This window comes from Diadema antillarum, unplaced genomic scaffold, assembly GCF_040938485.1.
Source record: "Diadema antillarum isolate AM-2024a unplaced genomic scaffold, OU_Dant_1.0 seq00001377_RagTag, whole genome shotgun sequence".
Taxonomy (NCBI): Eukaryota; Metazoa; Echinodermata; class Echinoidea; order Diadematoida; family Diadematidae; genus Diadema; species Diadema antillarum.
The window spans coordinates 1,092,171-1,104,383 of record NW_027272137.1 but is presented as its reverse complement, the minus strand read 5'-3'; the positions used below and the strand labels follow the sequence as shown (position 1 = coordinate 1,104,383).

The 12,213-nt window shown below is 37.2% G+C and overlaps 1 protein-coding gene across 1 annotated transcript; it reads left to right on the top strand.

Moving 5' to 3' along the window:
- The first annotated feature begins 5,371 nt into the window (after window positions 1–5,371).
- LOC139708857 (TAR DNA-binding protein 43-like) lies at window positions 5,372–11,360 on the top strand. Its single transcript, XM_071620816.1, has 6 exons — window positions 5,372–5,745; window positions 6,544–6,710; window positions 7,122–7,259; window positions 8,123–8,317; window positions 8,722–8,827; window positions 10,603–11,360. The coding sequence occupies exons 1-6, from the start codon at window positions 5,490–5,492 to the stop codon at window positions 11,142–11,144; spliced, it is 1,404 nt and encodes a 467-aa protein (XP_071476917.1). The 5' UTR covers window positions 5,372–5,489; the 3' UTR covers window positions 11,145–11,360.
- Window positions 11,361–12,213: the final 853 nt, after the last annotated feature.

The following is a 12,213-nucleotide window of genomic DNA, read 5'->3' as shown; positions in this document are numbered from 1 at the left end:
TATATGTGAAAAAGGTTTTCCGAGTGAAGCATGATTCTTGAATTTGAACTTTGTGCCATTTTTTTCTCTTTTTCTTCCTGGAAAGTGTTTCAGATGGTAGTTTTTCCAGAAAATGATTGAAATTGTTGTCAGATTTTTGCTGAAGAACTCATGAATTATTTTGCATAGAAAAATCTGAACATGCTTAAGTATCGATGTTGAAGGCCAAAGTGTCCAATCACTTCTTACAAGCTATTCCTAAGTTAATCTCAGTGTGAAACAGTGGACAATTTCTTTCTCAAATTAAAAAAAAAAAGGATGTTTAATTTTCGTTGTTTACACTCTGTGCCAGAAAAATGTTCTCATTTATTTTTCTTTTCTGTTGCTACATCCTGTTGGTTTTGTTGTACAGGTGTATTAATAAAGTTTTGGATTGACTGATGCATTTGACCTTCAGTGTACACATTGATTTAGAGTACATTGTATGTTGTTCGTTGATACAGGCTAGTGAGATACAGAGGAGTGGTAGAACTTTCCTAAGTCCATGATGCGATGGTGATGTCGCTGCTCGAATGAACATACAAACTGCAGTGAAAATAATAATAGTCATGATATACATGTACCCAAAACACTGCAGTGAATTTCCCATGTTTCTTATTCTTCTTCTTCATGTTATTATTATTATTATTATTATTATTATTATTATTATTATCATTATTATTATTGTTATTATTATTGTTATTATTATTACTATTATTATCATTATTCTTTATTTTTTCCATTTTTTATTCTTATTTTTTTTTAGGCCGGGAGGGGATCTTTGGGAAAAGCCAACTCTTGTACAAGGTGTATAATTATACTAACGAATTTACGTGAACACCAAGAAAAAGGTTACCGTATCAAAACAAATTTTTAATGTAGTTTATTGGTTTTTACAAATCTCACATGCATTTCTTTGTTTCTAATTTGTTATGTACTTCTTTGTTTTTGTTTTTGTTTTGTTTTTTATCATTTCTGTTTATCTAGAATAATCGATGATAACCAAAAGGGATGTTATCTGAGAAAGAAGAGTGAAAAACATTCAGTTCTTGCAAAACCTATACATATAGGCCTACACACAAAAGTCATTGGAACTATCCCACTTTCGGTGACATTGGTCATGAAAATGTGCTATATCTCCACAAACGTACCCCTGATTGTTGCAAGTAGGGTCTCAAAATGTGCGTGAGATGTAAAAGAAAAAGTCATATTTTAGCAAAAGAAAACTAAGTATTTTAAAATGATGGTGAAAATGTTGAGGGTGGCTTTTCTAGCCCACCCCTCCCCCCCCCCCCCCCGCTACATAGTGGTTAATCTTGCATTATTACATGAGAGTTCCAATCCACACAATGTAATCACTGTGCTTGTTGCAGTGCCATTATAGCGAAAGGGGCGGGGCGGGGGGCAGAATCCGCCCCCCCCCCCCCACCCCGACGTTTCGCGCTATACTGAGTAATTCTATAAAGCGGGAAGACCTCGTCGCGAGGCTTCTTGACTTTCTTTGTTCAAGTCTCGCGCAACTTTTGAGACCAAATTTGCAACGTCCGCGCATATTTTTACGAAGCCACGCCCATTTTTGTAACGGCATGTCGCCCCAAAACGGGCACAATTTTGTGATTTTGTGTACATTTCCTATGGAAAACAGTGCTCTGTCATGAAAGTCATAAAAACCTGATTATTTTTACAATTGATCACTTTCATTGATTAATTTTATGCTAATTATGGTAGAAAAGTGGTGAGTGACAATTTCCAATAAAAAACAAAGAAAAAACAAAATTTGAAACACAAAGAAATACATAAGAAATTTTGACAACTGTAAAATACATAAGAATTGAAATGACTTTTGGAAGTTTTTGTGATGTACAATTGTAAATATGCCAAAACAGATTTACAGACCAAAAAGTAGGCTCTCAATGCCATTGATTAGGCTAAAATATGATCTTGAGCTTAATTCGCATAATTAATTGATTAAAATTAAAAATTGATTGTTTCAAAAAAAATATGACACAATCTTGTAGATTATGATGTGGGTGTCACGCGTGACAAATTTCGTCATGATTGCACCTGTGATGGCCGAGATCTCGGGGGGGGGGGGGAGGGGGGGCAGAATCCGCCCCCTCCGGTCTTAGCATAGCCAAAAAAGCCCGACCTGATTGTTAATTGACTTTTGATTTTAAGAAAAAAGAGTAAAGTGACATAAACAGCCTGTGAAGTTCATCAAAATCTGACTTTGAACAAGAAAGTCATGTTTAATGTCACTCACCTGAACTTTCATAAAACAATAGGAGTAATCAGTCTTGATGATGTCATTGCCTCGCAAATCTTTTATCAACCTTCACACCAATCTTTGCTAACATGCTTTTGCAGGCGACTTCCGTTATAACGAAGTCATTTGGACAGTCATTTTTCTTTCATTTACTTAGGCCTTATCAAAATGTCGTTGTAGTTGAACAACAAAGTATTGTAGGTTTCCCGGCCAATATCGCACTTGTCAGTCCAATTCCTAATTGCTGAATGCAATTTAGCAAAATTTAGCTGAGGTTAAAGAGATGTTCGGTATTTCATTTTTATCATCTCTTCATTCAAATTCATTTCGGAGTATTCAAATTACCTTTAACCTCATTTAATTAACACTTTTCCACTGAAATTCGTAAAACAAGCACCATTTCGTTATTCGTTCATTCAATTTAGAATGACGTGATCACGCATATGCTGCGCTCGTTCATTCGAATTCATTTTGGGGCATCCAATCTAACGACTTTTGCAGTCAATTTGACACACATGTTTATGCTTTGATTCTCTCTTTATGTTTTGTAACATAGTCATTGTTTTGTAAGCATCATTACATTTCATATTTTCGCATTCATTTTAGAAATTTTGGCAACAGTTTTATCTTTCTTTCAATGGGCTTGTTGAGTCTCCCAGTCCGAAGATAGTGCATGTGGCCACAACTTATCTGGCCGTTGAGCGCTTTATTCTGCTTTATTCTGAGCACTGAGCGAGTCGGTCAGTTCTAGGAAGTCAAGGTTATGATTATTAAATGTTCATATAATTCCTTCTCTGTCTTCTTAAGATATACGTCTGTATCTAACTTGTGCTGTCATGACTGTAAGAAGGTGAAGTTAATCAGTAGTAGGAACCTTCATGTAGGCCTATAATGACAGAACAACAAACTCGAGTTATATAGGGTTAAAGATATGATACTTTTACTGCTTAACATCAGTGTAAATGAAGAAAAAAAGAATCACATTAAAAAATCAGGTTTAAATGTTCTCAACTTTTCTAAAGTGAAATATCATGATATTAATTCGAATGAAAATGTTAGGAATTTGACTGCCCATTCGCGAAATTGAATGACTCGTATACCCTTTTCGGCGAGTGGTGGCGAATATGAATGAACGTAGGGTACCAGCGAATTTGAATGCCCTTTTTACGAATTCGAAAGCCTCACGTGCAAAAGGCTTGTCACCAATTCCAACTTCCGACAGCCGAGTAAGCCATTATTTCTTCAGTTAAAGTTACTACTAATTGATGAATTAGTATCGTTTCATTGTTTGGTTTTTGTGTTTAAACTTCAGTCTTGTCCACAATTTTGCCAGTTAAAAGAATTATTTGCCCTGAACTCACGGATTCATAATTACAACACACGTCAAAGAAACCTCTTCCATCGTCCTCATGTAAGGACTACTGTTTCTTTGAATTCTTTCCAAACCACTTGTATTAAAGAGTGGAACCAACCACCTGTTGACATTAGGAATAGTACAACATTTTCTAGGTTCAAAGTTCAGCGTAAAAAAAAAAATATTTGAAATGAATTTGTTAAACTACATGTTAAACATTTATTTGATGTTATGTAGACTGGTCAGCCTACTTTAGTTTTGAGCGCTCTGTGTGGTGTGGTTGTGTATGGGGTGTGAGGGTGTGTGGGTGTGTGGGTGTGTGGGTGTGTGGGTGTGTGTGTGTGTGTGTGTGTGTGTGTGTTTATGGTCTCCTTTTTTATGTAGGTTTATCTGTTGCCATTGTATATACGTTATGATTGTTCTGATATAGTGCTTGCCATGTCGTAAGGTGTTGGTGTGTGAACTTACGTGGTACCTTGGTCTGCTGTCGGTGGTTTCAGTGACTGATCTGAATGTTCACTCAACTGATTATTATAATGGGGAATGTCACTTTACATCATTGGCGGTTGGCCTTTGTGCTGCTGAGTCCCAACTTATTTGTACCTTGCATAGGGCCCCACTCACAAGCCTTGCTGCTTTCGGGGTCCTAAAAACATGTGAATTTTTTTTATCAGCGATTTGTGTTATTTTGTTATTTATGTTTGGTTTTTGAATAAAATTGAATTGAATTGAATTGAATACTGTCGAGTGGCACTTTTTATTATTATTATTATTATTATTATTATTATTATTATTATTATCATTATCATTATTATTATTATTATTATTATTATTATTATTATTATCATTATTATTATTATAACTATTATTATCATTATTATTTCGTTTTATTTATACAGGGTGGCCCCATCAGTAATCAAGTACTGTTTTCCAGGGGGCCTTGTAAAAAAAAAAAATAATCACAAACATGAAAGGTCACAATCACAATTTCATTTACATAACTCAATAGGTACTACGTGAAAAAGAGAAAAGAAAAAGAAAGGAAAATAAAATAAAATAGAATAAAATAGAATAGAATAGAATAAAAACAAAACCTGTCACCACGACACCTCATACCATTCTACAACTACAAAAAGTGGGTCTGCACTCCCACATGTACCATAGTGATCACATGTGTGTAAGTTCAGGTCAAACGCTCAAAAATTAAGGGAGCTCGGGAAAAAAAATATGCATTTTTTTTTTTTTTTTTGCATAATCTTCCAAAAGATATACTATTACCAAAACAAGGTAGCTTATGAAAAGACTAGAAATGTCGCTTCCTTTAAAGGAAGGGGATAATCCGGTGATGGAAAGAAAGTGTATTAATAGGAGGGGGTGTTCAAAAAAAAAAAAAAGGAAGAAGGAGAGATGCATGTATTTCAGCAGAAGAAATGGTGTAGGGTGTAATGAATGAAAATTAGTGAAAGGTACTTTCCCTTTATTTATGCAGGCTTCATTTTTTCGACGACGGCATTATTTTCGAGATATGAATGATCAGATGTAAACCTACTTTTCCAAATGTATAGGCCTGCTGTTACGGACGATTGTAAAATGGCTGATTGGAATCGCATCCAGCAGCATCCTGCAACTCCTCGAGCTAAAGGGTCTGGAAAACGCATCTATTCGAACGCCCGTTGGCGCATGCTCAGAATAAACTTATGCATGCGATGACGGCGTGGTGTGAAGGAATGACATCCAATTTGTGAATTCAACAATTTCCCACGACGAATTGAACTCAAATACCGATATACTTTGTAAGAATTAGCAGTAAGAATATCTTCAAGATCTGCAGAGAAGGATTGCATTTGCAACATGGCTGAGTATATCCAAGTTACAGAGGACGAAAGTGATCCAGATGCCACCATAGAACTGCCAGCAGAGCCCTTGAGCCCTGAAGGCGCGTCCATACTCCTCTCCACTATTGTCGCCCAGTTTCCCGGGGCCACTGGACTGAAATACCGCAATCCTGAATCTGGTACAATGCGAGGTTTGAGAGTTGTTGACGGCCGAGTCATGGCCCCTGACGGTGTATGGCAAAACTACCTCTACGTTGTCACATTTCCGAAAGGTACTAAAATTCTAAATGCTCATTAAAATGTTGGAGTGATTGAAGTTGCTTTCAATGCTAGGCTAGCTTACAAATCAAATGTGTAATTATTTTCAGAGTCTTAGAATTGATTATCGATAATGTTTCAATTCTCCCTAACTGTGTGTGATGTTAGGCCCTACTCTACTGTCGTGACTGTTAGTGTTAGCGTTTTATAGGAGTGAACAATGCAAATGAATGCGACGCTACTGTAACATGGCACAAGGCCCACATATAATATACTTAAACCACATGGCATGGCATGGGTTGTTCAACCTATTTCAAGGGTTTTTGTATTGTTCAATCTATTTTGTGATGGTTTGGGTTTTTTTGTCACAAACATGACAAGTTTGCAAAATATAATGGTCTCGTATTTTCCAGAAAATGGCTGGCATTTAATCTTGAGTCTATAGTATTAAATGTAGAGAAGCTAGTCAGTTTTTATGTAATTTTTAGGGTAGGAACATCAGCATCACAGCCCGAGTTTGTAGTTTGAGAGATTGTTTGATTTTCATAAGTCTAATAACGTTAGGCCCTACTTGTTTTGTTTTAGATCTCATTCTCTCGTATATTGACATTATAGTTATGGTTCTTTATCAAAAAGGTTTTTTTTTTTGATATGCAAATCATTAAAATAAGACATTGTACTCTTTGTAGCACTTTTTCTTTTCATTTCCCTATTCTAAGCCTTGAGCTAAAATAAATGCACCTGCATTTACAAGTGAACATCACAGAAAGCAGTTTATTTTGTTCGAAATGTTCTGTTTTTTCTGTGATTAGAAAACAAGAGAAAAGGTGATGACACGAGAGAGTTGCCTCTTGGGAAAACCAGAAAGACGGATGACAAGAGAACGTCAGATTTGATCGTCCTGGGTCTGGACTTTGGCACGACAGTGGACGGAATGAAAGAATATTTCTCACAGTATGGAGAACTGGTCATGGCACAGGTAAGGGAGCCACGTCCCATTGTGTGTCCTAATTATATGTACAGAAAAATACATCAATTCTTAATAGAATTTTGCACTTTGGCAGTTTAAAGTCGGATGCATCAAACCAAAATGGTGGAATGTATTAAGCTTTCTCAAGAATGAAGAAATTCCAGTGAAACTTCATGTCTTCTCATTTAAACCATCAAAACTACAGCATCCTACGATTAAAGTAGTTTCCATGGCTTAAGGTAATAGTCATTCAATTTTATGCCTCTGATTCTTGAAAGTTTTAGTAGTATTTAATAGAATAAAATTTTTTCTTCTTTTTTCTTTGCATGTTCTGTCTTTATTGGGTCCTAGATGATTCCCTTCCAGTTAACTCTTCAAGTTTAACCCATCGATCTTTGCTTACTTTATTTCCTGACACAGCTGAAGACAGATCCCAAAGGTAAATCCAAAGGTTTTGGGTTCATCAGGTTCAGAGATCTGGAGGCACAGAATGCAGTAAACAACAAGAGGCATGAGATTGATCACAGATGGTGTGAAGTCAAGTTTCCTGATTCACAGGTAACCACAAATTTACATGCAGCAATTTTTCTGTTGATTGCTGGTTTCCTGTGAGATGATTGCAGTAATTTCCTTGATTCATAGCAGTTAATGATGTACAGGTGACTGCCATTAAATCAAAGCATCGTATCCAGCAGCTTTGTTTTGTTAAAGTGAAGTTTTGTTATAGCGAACAATAGAAGGTGTAAAGACAATGATAGGTGATAATTTTGGGCTCTGAAGTTTTCTTCTTTGGAGCAAGATTTTTGTTATGACCATATTTGTTATAATGGGAGTCCATTGTGACCACAGTCAAAACAGTGTCTTGTTTAATTTGTTTAATAACCAGTGAAGTTTTAAAAAAAAGCAAGGAATTCACTGCTTTTTCTTTTCTCTCCCTCTGTGTGTTACGTACACATATCAGGTATCTTTAGGGGCCAATAAGCACAGTTAATGTTTCTGTGCCTGGCGATGCTGTGGCTCTTGGTGAATTTTTATGTCAGTGTGTAGTTTTTATTGTTCTTTTTTTTTCCAGAGTAAAACGAGATACCTGTGGATGACATCAATATTATCTTTTCAACCAAAAGTTGATTAAAAAAAAAACCTAAAGCAATTGAGAAAGTAATTCATATTTACCAGTGAAGTCATGCAGACACTGTGATACAGGAATATATCTAGCCAATGGGAGATAAAACCTTTTTAGAATTTACAGGAACCATTATTTGGTGGACATATCAGTGTGGAAACCGTTAGGCAATATTAGCTGTTGAGTCAACTTACAAAGTTTGTTTTTGTTTAATGAGAAAATTCAACATCCATTATCACCTCCATAAAAAAAAATAAAAAATATTGAGATATTTAAATGTTCTTTTTTGTCTTCACAGCACCCTGAGAAGAGGAAACTCTTTGTTGGGCGGTTAACACCAGACATAAAAGAGGATGATCTCTATCAGTACTTCAGCAAGCTTGGCGAGGTCACCGACGTATTCATTCCCAAAGAATTCAGGGGCTTTGCCTTTGTGACATTAGAAAATGCACAAATTGCTGCGAGCCTGATTGGACAAGACCACATTATTCAAGTAAGTACCATTCATTTTCTTTCTTTATCACTTTTGCCTTGTATCAGATGAATGACATTGTTTCATATTATATTTTTATGAACTGTTCAGGCATGAACCTTGTCAGATGGTAAGTTCATTTCCTCACATGCTCATCAGGGAATAATTTTCCTGGTATCGCATCGCAATTTGCTATGCATTTTTACACCACTGCTATACAAACTAACTTTTGTGTAGCAGTTTTCTTACATAGAAGTGTACAGGATATCATTGAAGATATATTTCATCAGCTGAAATTGCTAATCAAATTTGAGTTTGAAAATTATTCCCTGCTCATGAACAGACATAGACAGCTCTGTGTTACTTTGATTACTTGCTGTTGTTCCGCAGAAATTTGAAATGAAAATTCTGTGTTCATCTTGCAGGGCAACAGCGTTTTGATCAATTATGCAGACCCCAAGAACAAGGCTGGTCAGAATCAGAACCAGCGGGGAGGCAGGCCTGGGTTTGGTGGCAGAAACGATGGAGGTGGTGAGTAGGGAGATATGTGTTTAGTTTGGTTTCTGACCAAATATATAATTTCCTTTCCTGATCTCCTTCCTTCACTTACTTTGGATGTTTGGTAAAGGGCCGAGTGGAGGTAATGTACTGTATACGCCAAATATTTCGTTAGGTTTTTATTTTCGCGAATTTTACGAGTCACGTGCTATTCGCAAAATTAAAGACACATGAAAATATTGACTCTGATCCCGACGTGGATGTGACGTACGCATGTACATTTCTCCGTTCAGTATATGACTCCACGATCCCGAATTTAACCACTCGCAAAATCATCGGGAATTCGCATTCCGCAAAAATTTAGAATTGTGAAATATATGGCGTATGCAGTTTTCAGCAATATTTGTCAGTATTGCATTATACTATGCATGTAACCCTATTATAGCAGGGAATGTTAAGAGCGTATATTTATGGATGTGTTATAAGTTTACAGATATAAGGGGCTAGATGTAATGAGGTAAATTAGCTAGACTCAACCTCATTGTAATGGATTCCCCTGTATATTCTCTTTCATCAGACTTGTACTACATTGTAATAACTATACCTGGACTTTTATAGATCACACTTGACATACTCGGATTCCTTGACCCCCCTTGTCAAAAAGAACACACAGCATGAATGACTGGGTGCATGTCTGTCTGTTTTTGTGTTTCACTGTAATTCCTCTACTATGTCCTTAAACGTCTTTTCACATCGTACATTTCCAGTCGTAGAGGAAACTGTGGGGGGGCCATCTAGAAGTCCTCACAGCAGACTTTTTCCGTATTCTTCCTCTCTTTCCTCATTCAATACCTCTCTTGGCCTTAGGCCTGCCCAGTCCTGTATGTTGTCTTCCTATTTCTTCTTTGGTCTTCTCGCTGTGCCATCCTTTAACATTGTAGCAGAGCTTAGTGTTTGGTCTTCTTGTTGAACTCAACAGCTCCTTATATCTTTGCATGAATTTTGAAGTTTGGATGATATGGCTTATTCTCAGAAAGCCAAAGTGAAAATCTTTTTGGATAGATACTTGTATACATAACATCTTTGTGGTACCTAGTAAACATTTCAGTCATATATTGGTAATCATTGATTGATTATAAAGCAAAACTGTTACTGTACATTTATTTTAGGCCCAAATTTGCATTCATCTAAGAAAAAAAAAATGGAATCGTTAACAAGAATGAGATAAATCTTCATCCTCCCATACTAATAGAGCAGATATTTGGCTTGACATGTAATTAGCAGTGTCTGTTTGCTGTCGTTTTTTTTTTTTTTTCGTCCACTTACTTGGTTCGCCAGCTCTTCAAAGGTATGCTAATACAGTACCACATATCAGACAAAATCTTCTTAGCCAGCTTAGTATGTTACTGTGGTACATCCACTGTCGTAAATCCATGTAATTTCTGGGCAACTTTAAGTTTTGCAGTTGTTTTCATACAGACACGTGCAGATGAATGAAATTGATTTATATGCTGTAAATCATTTTGTAATGTCAAAGTAATGAAGAAGGATTTACCTATGATTGACAGAAAAATTGTCAAATGATTGATTCATTACATTTTTTGATTACAGAACTCATTGATAGATACATTGTGTATTTTTTTTCCCTACATGCCGAGATTGAGTAAAACAGAATTGTTGGTGTGATATATGCCTTGTTTGCTCTAACCTGGAAGAATAGAAATACTCTAGTTGTGATTCCTTGAGAAGCTAGAAGTTTTCATGATATTGACAGATATTGTAACAAAAATCTGTTTATGTGTGTATAGGCTTCAACCAAGGTGGACGAGGAGGTTTCCAGAATGACTTCTTCAGGAACAAGCAAGGCGGTGGAGGTGGTAATGATGGTGGAGGTGGGGGCTATGGGGGTGCGGGATTTGGTGGCATGAATCAGGGACAGGGACAGATGATGCCCAATAACCCTCAGGGGGGTAACATAGGACAGACCATGGGAATGATGGGGCAGGGGAGTAACATGAACCAAAACCAGCTCAACCAGGCAGTGCTAGCAGCTGCCCTGAATCAAGCCGGGCTTGGTATGGTAGGCAGCCTTCTGATGGGAGGTGGGGGTAACATGGGTGCGGCCCTACAAGCCCAGGCTGGAATGACGCAGCCAAATACTGGCACTCCACAGGCAGTTACAGGCCAGACTCCAGGGAACCAGGCCATGCAGACAGATGCTACAGCCTTTCAGGCACAGCAACAGGCTGCCCTAGGGTGGGGTAGCGCTGGAAACCCCTCCCAGGCAGGTGGGGATGGTTCAGGCGGACAGTTTTATGGGGGTACCAACAAACAGCAGTCGGGATGGTGAGGGATAAATCAAAAATAACTCACACACACACACACACACACACACACACTGAGCTGACCTCAGTCTTCGGGTTTTCTTCTTTTCTTTACTACCCAGTGTCATAAGGATTGATAGTTGGTTAGATTGTATTCCAGCATTGTGTCGGTGGCATCTACCTATTACAACCATCCATCACTCCTGTTCAAGTCACATTTTGTATGGCTCCTAATGGGAAGGGGGGGGGGGGGGGGGGGGGGACTTCTAATGGTTTGGTACAGTAGGTGGTTACAGTTTAAATTTCTGAAGGGAACCAAAGTATCCATGTTCAAACCGTATTCACTGTGTACATATTAGAAATAAAGCACCTGCTTACTTGTCAGCCGTAACAGATCATGTGTTAATCACATATACATGTAGGTGATTGATGTACCAGTGATATTCCTCTGAAATTATATTGAAATTGTACCATTTCATCTCACACGTGTGTTGTAGAGTAGTCATGTGTGATGTAACTTCAATAAGAAAAAAAAACTTGCCCTAAATGGTGTGTTCTGTTGCTGATGTCCAATTCCACAAGCCTTCTGTAGCAAAAGATGTTAGGCAATTGATCAGAATTTCTGCGTTGGGGTTCTGTGAAGCTTCAACATCTATCTTCAGCAGCCTGTGAGTAAGTTTTTACAGACACTTCTGTATCATGCATGACCACTTCCATTCGTGATATGAAACTGACTAGCTTGCTTACTAAAGTGTTTTCATTAGCCTATAGAGTTCACAAAATATAGATGATAATAAGCATTCTATACTGAAGCAGAATCTGTTTTTATTTTGTTTTGTTTGGGGTTTTTTTTTCCATATTGCACAGAGGTAAGTATAACAGTGAAGTAGGTGTTTATAAACTTGGTCTGTAACACAGAAAACCATTGTGTTGTGAGGAATACTCTTTCAATTTCAGCTCTTTTCTAACATAGTGCCAAGAGAAATTTATGAATTCTTTGACCAGAATAAACTGCATGGTACTTCGAGCTGCATCAGTATTGCATGATTATAATGCCATGTTATTCAAACAGCGATATATATTTTTCTAAATAAA

What these genes read in the sequence shown, in the direction of transcription:
- LOC139708857 (XM_071620816.1), top strand. Translation starts at nt 5,490, where the DNA reads ATGGCTGAGTATATCCAAGTTACAGAGGACGAAAGTGATCCAGATGCC. An exon ending in GAGAACTGGTCATGGCACAG is followed by an intron (nt 6,711 to 7,121) that starts GTAAGGGAGCCA and finishes TTCCTGACACAG; the next exon opens with CTGAAGACAGATCCCAAAGG. An exon ending in TGGCAGAAACGATGGAGGTG is followed by an intron (nt 8,828 to 10,602) that starts GTGAGTAGGGAG and finishes ATGTGTGTATAG; the next exon opens with GCTTCAACCAAGGTGGACGA.